Below are 9,945 nucleotides of genomic sequence, written 5' to 3'. Positions count from 1 at the left end.
AAAAAAAAAAACACTTATTTCCATTCAAGACACTACATTTTTTCTCACACACAGGATGTAATAAACTTTACAATTGCAGATTTGAAAGTTAATCTGCCACATTTTTTGTAAATTTTAATGTTTTGGTAAATGATGTTTGGGGGGAAAAATACACTAAAATTATTAATTTAAAACAAAAACAGCTTCTGGCTATGACTGCCAACTGTTTATCATTTATTTAATAATTTACTATAGCTGTTATGAGTTTACTGGGAATAATTGTATCTGTGAGCATCCGTCTCTTATTCAAATGAAATGTAACAAGTGCAAAATTTTAATTTAAGTCACGTTTGTCCAAATTTACTATTGTTTAAAATACACTGACATTCAGTATGACAGCTCAAAACAAATGAGCAGGAAACACAAATGCAGATTTTACTTCTTTTATTATATTGCAAACAATAATGACATCCAGGTATATTGTTAACAGTTTGCTGAGTGAAGAGTGAGACCATAGTGGCGAAAACATCATGAGCTCTCCTGTTGGAGCTTGTTGTGCAGTCTGAAGCCCTCAGATGTGGTTCACAGGCAGGTTACAGAGAACAGGTGGACTTGAGGCTGGAGGAAATGACCTTCAGACAGTCAAAACCTGTCTGCCAGTCCCTTCACACACCAGACCAGAGAAGCACAGGGATTGCTTGGGACCTGCGAATGGCAAAAGGGGATTTTCTTCAACAGGGCGCATACCTGCATACAACACCAGCTGTGTTGTAGCTTTTATGTACCTTTTCTTACAAAAGAAACAGAACACACATCGTCCTGACCTTTGATTAACCACCTTCCACGAGTAAAACCAAGGAAGGGAAGAAGTTTTTAATTTCCATTTTATGGTCCGGCATGTCATAGCGTGATCCTGAGGAGACGAGCATTGTTTTTCAAAAGTTGGTCACACAGTGTTTGACCAACAAAAGGAGGCTGTTTTGTCAAGATAAACCAGATTGTACTGACAAATGTCTCAATTTTTGGCTTCAGCTAGAACATTTAACACATTGGCATCTTCATTAGCCATGCCAAATAGTACTACAAAATTTGCTGATTCTTCACCCAAGAGAAAACAGCTTGTAGAAAAAAAATAAAACATTTGTAAGGAGGGGGAGGGGGGCACACACCAAAGAGAAACATCAGTAATATTTCCTGAAAGAGAGGGTTTCTCCTTTGGAACATCCTAGTCTGCCACAATCCCATTGCATTTACAGAAGACGGAGGCGGTAACCTCCTTCAAATAGCATCACACACAACAAAACCAGCCTTTCTACAACCAGTTAACAGAGCTGCCTGAACTTAACCATGGACACAGTGATGTAAGAGGGACTGTTTGACATTTTGAGAAATAAGACCATCCACTTTCTTGCAGAGAGTTACATGAGTAAAGGGATACCACTCTCATGTTTGCTAAACACTGTAAGCAGAGGGAAACAACCATCCGGCTCTAACGGGTGACGGCAGTTTCCAGGCAAAAGAGGGCGACTCCAACAAAGTACCGAAACACATACCGCGTTCACGTCATATTGTTTAGATGGTAAAAAAACAACAACCTTATAACAATATCTCCCACTTGAAGAAAAGAACTAGACATGTCAACAAACTTGTCAGAATGGTTGCAAATGCACCACCACTGGTCAATATTATCCCGTCATCTAATTCTATAGGTTTGGACTTGATAACAAATTGCTAAAGAAAAAGAAAAAAAAGTGATACAACATAACATCTAGAGTTCGGCAGGTAGGGTTGTGGGTCTACAAGGTTAGCACTGGGATTAAATACTCATACCTTAGAGTTATAAACTAACGCTGCCAAGTCAGAAAAACGTCTGCTTTTCACCTCCCGCCCATTTTGCCGACATGTGAATGCAGTTTCCCAATGAAAGCAGTCTGTGTGAAGAACTTCTGGTTTATCAACTGTACTTATGTAAACAATTATTTTACTGCATTTTCAACATTTCAAGCACAATGAGAAGCTGTCTGTTGTGTATAATGTCTAGCATAGTATATTTGAATTGAAAAGCTCAAAGACGATTATTTGCAATTGTTAGCTTACTTTGAAAATCTTAATTCACAAATACAGATTTTATTTAATCACCCATGTTTACTACCAACACTTTAGAATGTTTTCTGCTGAACTCTGACATTACACAAAAAACAGAGTATCTTCAGAAATATTGTAATTGCACTTTTGTTACTAAGCAACCAATGGAGACCCCAGCCAGTTATTGGTTTCACTCAATAAATAGTCCAGCACATAACCCCCACCCCAAGACAAGTTTAATTGTGGTTTTAGCTGTAGCTTCATATTTACATTACAAATGTGTGGTATTTGATTCTCATCCAGTTCTCTGCAAAAAGAGCAAATAAGCATATTTCCCAAAATGTCAAACTACTTTAAATACACACAGTTTCTCTCCCCATTATTCAATGCAATTGGTCTCTGATGAGAGGGCTCCAGTATTTAAGCTTGTAAAAGATGACTGTTCTGACAGCTCTGCCTCTGGTGCAGGTTTACATGCAGCAGTGCTACGTCAACAGGTCACATGAGGCTCACAGTAGCCACTAGCAAGAGCTTGAGCAGCAGATCACCACATCCAGTACACACAGGAAGAGGAAAACTTGGCAAAGAAGCTAAGATAAGATCATCAGTTAAGCAGTGGAATTCTTTATTAGCCAAGAACTGCATTGGAATGAAAAGGCTAATCAGAAATTATAGGTTTATGCATTTATCAACATCATTAAATTTTAATGTCGTCTTTGATCATCATTAAAGGACCAAAGATTTAGTGAAAACAGGGATGTGCAAAATTAATGAATCACCTTGCCAGCTACAGTTAGAAGCAAGATGGTCCATTTTTGTCCTCCAAGGGGAGTGGAATGGTTGTTTCTACAGCATGGACTGGTTTACAGTTTTCTTCCAGTCTTTCCCAAAAATCGCCCTGTTTTACAGTTACAGCTCCACAAAGATCAAAAGCTGAACAGTTGAGGAAAGCCACTCAGATGACGTTTGCATATGTGTGAGATGGGTCTGTGGGGTTTGTCTGCAGATATTGTCGCTGCTCAGGCTTTAGCATTGTCCTCCATTATCTGATCCAGGAGCTGCACCACCTCTTTTACAGCGAGTTCTTCACAACAAAACTCACACTCAGCATCAGACCCCTCTGCAGACAAAACATTTAACATGTCTGCTGCTAGCGTTTCCTCACTAATCCTAAATTCCTGTCCAGTTCATCCTTTAGTGCGATAATACAAAATTGCCAAATCAAGCAATAACAAGCTGAATTTACATTTCATATTTTCACAGAAAACTGATTTTTTTTTTTTTTTTCCTTTTTTTATATACTCAAAACCATTTTTATTATGCCGAACATATATTTCACCCCTCAGAAATTAGAGATCTTTGCACATCCCAGATATCAAACCCAGGGGGCCGACTTTGACTCCTTGTCATGCCTTTATGTTTTCTGTTTTGCGGGTTTATTTCAGACTACTGGCTTCTGTTTGTAGCTTTCAGAGGCTCCATGGGTCAACTGAGCACCCTCTGACTACATAGTTCCTAGGTACACCACTCTCTGCCAGGACTGACTAGTCAGGGGGACTAGAAGTGGACAGAGGGTTTAGTCTGTAAAAGTATGACATGCAAGGTCACAGAAAATTGTTGTAAAGGGAGACACACCCAAGGTCTTTATCAAGTGCTAGAGATTTAACAGGTGTAATCCTTGAACTCTGTTCAGGTGATGCTGTGACCCACGGCACTCACTGACGGTGTAAGCCAAACAAACTCACTCGCTCGATTGGGCTTCTTGTGAAAAACTTGGCTTGGTTATTCACAAAGCCACTTTTAAACATTACTTTTTATTACTTGCTGCAGATTCATTAAATGCGATAATTTATCTAAAGCCTATCAGTGGTTCATGTGCCACCATGACAAGAGTACAAAGCTGTTTTTAAGCCCCCAAGGTCCAAGAACAGTTTGAAACATTCGTATATACAGCCATTAAAATATTACCTAGTTCCACATGAAGAGAAATGGTATGCACACTTGAGAAGTGACGTTATAAAGCTACAGATTATTTCAATAACAAAGCCCCACAGACAATCGTATCTTATCACGTCATATATGCTTTTCCTGCCTTATCTCTCAAAAGTTTCACCAAGCTAGGCACCAACAGACTACGACAGTGAAGGAGAGAAATAACAGAAAAAAAATCCTAAATAAAAAAATAGACAAAAATAAATCTTACACATAAAGACACTGTCATTTCTTAAATTATTGGTTTTTAGTGCCCTACATTTTACACCCAGTCAAAAACATCTGCCTTCGGTTGGTCGGTAAGGCTGCGTGACAGACGGCCAGCCCCATGTTAAACCTATGGTACTTCTAGACAACGTTATGTAAATTTACAGTATACAATTTTGGATTACCATGCAAGAATACTTTTTTGTGTAACATTTAATAGCTCGATCTACATCCAGGAATAATTTACATAGAAGGACAAAAGTTATTGGACCAGAGAGCGCGATGGGTAAATAACCATGGTGGTAAGTGCAGCCGGAGGAGATGAAAATGTGCGGGTAAGGTTTTATGTTAGGGGGGGGAGGAGGGAAGATTAAAGGGGAGGTGGGATGGCAGGAGGGGAGGTGGGATCCAGAGGAGCGCCTGGGTAATTGGGGTTGTGGTCCAATCCTCCAAGGTCCAGATCAGCGGCACTCCCACACTTTTACTGTTTGATCTACACTCCCAGTGACAACGTAGGGAGCGGCCTTGTGGAAATCTGCAGAAGAAACGAAAAGATCATCAAAACAAAGCACAAACTGCCGTACACACAGTGGCTGTGTTTGGATTAATGAGCAGATTTAGACATGCACTGTTCATGGTCATTTGGAGCAAACTGGGTTAAGTCAAACTAAATTCATGACCCCATGCAACTGAGAAAAAATTGGTCAAAACATTTGTGACCAGCCAATACTATAGTTGGGTGGGCCAACCAAAACAAAACAAACCACTTATCAAGTTATGATATCAAGCATTTTGAAGTGTCCTTCTTCCAGACCTCTGAACAGTGATTCAAACAGGTCTGGTGCCAGAGCCAGAAAAAAAGATATAATTATTGGCAGAAAAACAGCAAGAAGCATGGATGAGTTTTTTTATTGGGGACGTCCTTTTGGCCAAAATGCTGACAATGTAATTGTAGCATCACTGGTTCAAGTCCGGCCGAGAGCCTTTGATGCCCATCATCCCTCTTCTGTCTTCCACCTCTTCTTTAATTTAGTCACCCACCTACATTTTACATCTTGTAAACATGCATGTTTCTGTGACAGTCATAAAAAACAATAGCAACATCTGTTGCACCTTCTGGGTCAACTGAAAACGATGTCGGCAGTATTCAGACATCTTGCTACTGATATAAGGAAAAATGCTTTTTCATCTCCTAAAAAAGGGCAATCAGTCTGATTATCAGGTTATTTAAAAAAGGCGGAGTGCACACACAGATGTTGTATTATACGGACATATAGGACAATACTTTTTGGGGAAAAAAAACAAGAAAAAACAAACAAAAAAAAAACCGCAGGGCCACTTTGTTTTTTTCTCTCCCCCAAACAAAGGTGCTTTGTGTTTTCCACACCGCTCCAACATTCATCACATCAATAGCTCACAGCAATATCCTCTTTGGCTGAGGCAGGATTTAAGAGGACTGGGTTTCAAACGGCTTGCCAAGGAAAAGTTGGCTGAAGAGCTTCTCAAGAGAGTTCTCGAGCCTTGATCTGCTGAAAAGCCGCAGATACGAGGAGGGGGAGGAGGGGAAAATCCTGGAGCGCTTGTCTACCTCTTAAACCCCAGTTGCCAGTAACCCTAAGGCGCTCAACACACTGCCGGTGGAGAAGCATGGGCTTCTTTACAATTATCCAACCTTTCTCTAGAACAGATATTTGTGAGCCCAGCTCCACTATCCAATGAGGGTAGAGGTTTCCTGCTGCACCTCAAGAGACCAACTGGTCAAACAATAACAAGGATGAAGCTTTTTTCTGTGAGGGTGAGTGGCTACATACCCAGAGAGGTAACAAAGTGTTCGTGGGCACACAGGGTTTTCATGCAGCGCTTGTTCTTGTAGTCCCAGATCCTTAAGGTCTTGTCATCTGCACAGGTCACAATGAACTTGCCTCCAGGGTGGAAGAGGATTCCACGCACCCAGTTGTCGTGGCCAACCTGTTTTACAGACAGACAGAGACAAGACACCAGTTGCAACCCAATTCATCTCACTCATGAAGCAAAATGTTTTCAGTCTAAATATTTAAATATATATATAAAAATAAAAAGGCTATTAGCTTAAGATGGTCCTCACCAGTGTCATAAGGCACATTCCAATGCTGACATCCCACATCTTGATGGTTTTGTCTCTGGAGCCAGACAGCAGGAAGGGGCCTGCCTTACCACTCTTCTTGGTCTGTTTAGGCAGAAGGATCGAAGAAAATGTAATTCTAATTTTGAACAAAACATTTTATGGTCAAGTACAGAACACAGACAATACTCCACATTTAATCTGCTCAGAAGCCCTTTTTTGTCAAAAATATTGAGTCTCAAAATTGTGAACCTATTTCTAAAGTAATATCAAAGACCAAATGCTACAAATATTTTTGAAAATATCTACTTCTTTAAGGTAATATAAATGGTATACAAATTAAAATACATAATAACAACAATACATTTTATGTAAACTGTATGTTTAAGTGGCACTCAAAGACACTTTACAGAGACAAATCAATTAAATACAGCACACTTTAAATCCCCTTGTTATCTGTCACAATGGAGGAGATAGATTTGCTTAAATAAACTCATAAACTGCTACATTAACCACGAGTACTATTAACACAATAACAGATGTTTAAAAGCTATGTCTGGCACACTGGACTCAGTGATTACATGCCTAACAGTTTTAACTGTATTTGTGGAGATTGTGCGCAAACAGTCCTACAGGTGCATCTAAGCAATAACTGGAAGAAATGTAAAGGAGCCTCGTCTCACTGGCCTGGTTTGTTTAAATGTTTTAGAGTAAACGATCAGAGAAATAAGATCATCACGGTACCCAAACATACAGAGCAGCAGTCTGTGCCACATAAAATATCTTAAGGTGACTGTTTTAGATTGCTGACAACTAGTTTGAGAACACATGTGCAAACATCTGTGAGACAACAGTCTCTATGAGTTCAGGTCTGTCCCAATTCAACAACTCCATCAGTGATAAGCAACTTCTTTACATCAGCTAAGATACGAAACAACCAACACCAAAAATCAGCTACTGTGCAAGTGAACACTGTTTTTCATCACATACAGGTTAGACTGGGACAACTGCCTCGAGGGAAAATATTGATTTAATCTGACAAGGCTACAATTGGACACACTTGAGATCACAAGGCATGAGGAGGGTGTGTGGGCTGACTCTGGGCCATGCTGATATTCTGTCTGTGTATGCACGCACAAACACTTCATTTCGATCTTCATTTCAGTCTGTTCACATGGCCATCAGTCTGAGCAGTGTCTGAGACCCAGTGACATGGCTATGCATGTAGAGAGGGAACACATTCTGCATCATCTGATAGTAAGAGAAATCCACTGTTTATCACTGAGTGACCACATCAAATCACAAACTTTGTTTGCGTCTTCAGTTGCATAACTGAAGAGGTGTAAGGCCGGCACACTGCCTCAGACCTGGCTTTATTGGGTTATATATCCATTTTAAAGATCCTAGTTTTCAAGCTTATGAGTCTATTTTTTTATATTTTGTTGATGTCTTTTGATGTATGGTTGATAATTTGGTTTATTGCCTTTGTATTCCAACCCTTTGGCATGTACCTTCCTGAAATGTTCATTGCTTCGAGATGTTTATCACCCTGGGCGGGTTGGATGGTTAATCACACCTGTCAACATAGAGCCTATCATAAATATGGATATTGTGTCCATTTTTAACCTGATGAAAGATCCGACTGGGAATGAAAGTTTGTCTGAAACCTAATCTTTGTGGATTAGAGTTGTTGAAATCAATCTCTCCTTGATATTGCCTTGGTACACAAGTTTACCTGTGAGGTCTGGTTTCACTCCAGGATGCACATGAACTCTATCATCACTGGCACCACATGGTTGTACAATTACAACTGCCTGATTGCTCTTCTTGTTCACTAGTCAGTTATTGACTCATTTGGGCCTGAGAGACGAAAATATGTTTCTAGTTACACCAATTTCTGAACTGTGACAGTCAGGTACTACAACAATGTAACTGAGCTCATAATGGTCCATTATCTGCTCTGCTGTGCTTGACCTCTGAGCTAATGGTCCAATTAGGAAAGATAGGAAAATACACTCATTGATACTACAGTCTAACTAAAACCACCCATGTCTGAAAATGTTTTGGAGAAATGCGAAAAAGGTCTGAACAGTTTTTTACCTCGGACCCTGTGGCATCTAGGATAGTGGGGTAGGCGCTCTCTGGTGCCCAGGTGATGCACTCTACCACATGTTCATGCTCCCGTAGTTCAGCCTTGCACTCTTTGGTGGCCACGACCCACACGCGCACCGTTTGGTCATTGGAACAACTGGCAATCAGTGTGCCGTCCTGGTTGGGCCGCACCATACGAACCCACTCCCTGTGGCCTGTGAAGGTCTTCACACAGTAGCTAACAGACAAATAACAATAAAGAAGTTATCAAGTTGTCAGAGCAGATGTGATTCATGAAACACAATATCATCCTTTTAAAAAAAACGCAAAAAAACATAGCAGTTTTAAGGATAGTTTGAGGGTGTTTTTCGGATTCTGCGTACCCAGTTGCCACCTCCCACATTTTTATGGTTTTGTCCCTTGAGGCAGAAACGATGTGATCTCCATTAGGCATGATGGCTACAGACGAAACATTGTGGTCATGTCCTGAAAAATATAAAAGACAAAAATAAGATCTCAGTAACAGCCAGAGAGCATCATAAAAGCTTTCTGAACAGCGCAACCCAACGCAACATTTTAAATCTTTTAATCAAGTGTAAAATGTAATTTTATCACTTCAGATGGCAACACATGATCCCTTTAATCTTTCCTTCTTGACATTTACCAGAGGAAACGTATACAAAATTCAGCAACAATGTTTTACACATCTTCATTCATCAACAGCACCAAAAAATGATGGGTTTGGTCATAATTAACCAATTAAATGACAAGCGAGGCAGCCAATTTGCTGGGGCTTACTTTGTTCCACAGAGAATAAGAGATGCCTAATTACCTAGATGCAAGGCCATATTTAAGCTGCTCACAGATGAAGACAACAGTAAGTATACTCTAAAAGGCCAGCTTAAGTGTGTGTGTGTGTGTGTGTGTGTGTGTGTGTGTGTGTGTGTGTGTGTGTGTGTGTGTGTGTGTGAATACAAATGCCATCAGGCTATAATAATGGGTGGCAGCCACACAGAAAAGTGCTATCTGGTGCTGAAGAGGATAATTAAACTGCTGTCCAAATCGGCACTAATCTACTTCACCAGTTGGGCCAGTTGGTTTTTTTTTTAAGTGAAAAAAGGCGGAGTGGATGAAAAAAAAAGGAGAAAAGGTTGAGTAGATGAATTAAAAGTGAATCGAGATGGGGAATAGAAAGAGGGATAGAGAGGAAATGGTGGGGAACAAATCAAGACAGCAGGCTCAGTTTAATAGAAGGTTTTATTTTAGACAGTGATCTCTTCATTTAGATGTCTTTCTGCAGTGTGAACGCCGCTCGTCTGTTTGAAGAAGCATGCCAGCAGCTCACATCCTTATTTACAACAAAAAAGATTGGCAACCAGTGAAATCTGTTGCTCACTTGCACAAAATGCAAGATTTACAACTCCAGCATACTGACTAGGCTTATTTAATTAATCGATATCATTTTCATTCATGTCTGCTTCACAGTCAGA

At 40.1% G+C, this 9,945-nt stretch overlaps 1 protein-coding gene across 2 annotated transcripts in view; it reads right to left on the bottom strand.

The window, feature by feature from the left end:
• Nucleotides 1-408: 408 nt before the first annotated feature.
• LOC130167529 (lissencephaly-1 homolog) overlaps nt 409-9,945 on the bottom strand; it is a 40,416-nt gene continuing 30,879 nt past the window's right edge. For both annotated transcript variants that reach the window (XM_056373808.1, XM_056373809.1), the window contains exons 7-11: nt 8,839-8,941; nt 8,465-8,693; nt 6,368-6,469; nt 6,075-6,231; nt 409-4,798 (exon numbers count right to left, since the gene is read on the bottom strand). In XM_056373808.1, the coding sequence (XP_056229783.1) occupies nt 4,725-4,798; nt 6,075-6,231; nt 6,368-6,469; nt 8,465-8,693; nt 8,839-8,941 (665 nt within the window). In that variant the 3' untranslated portion in view covers nt 409-4,724. The remainder of the gene's footprint in view (nt 4,799-6,074; nt 6,232-6,367; nt 6,470-8,464; nt 8,694-8,838; nt 8,942-9,945) is intronic.

This window comes from Seriola aureovittata, chromosome 4 (genome assembly GCF_021018895.1).
Source record: "Seriola aureovittata isolate HTS-2021-v1 ecotype China chromosome 4, ASM2101889v1, whole genome shotgun sequence".
Taxonomy (NCBI): domain Eukaryota; kingdom Metazoa; phylum Chordata; class Actinopteri; order Carangiformes; family Carangidae; genus Seriola; species Seriola aureovittata.
This window is presented reverse-complemented; position numbering and strand designations above follow the sequence as displayed.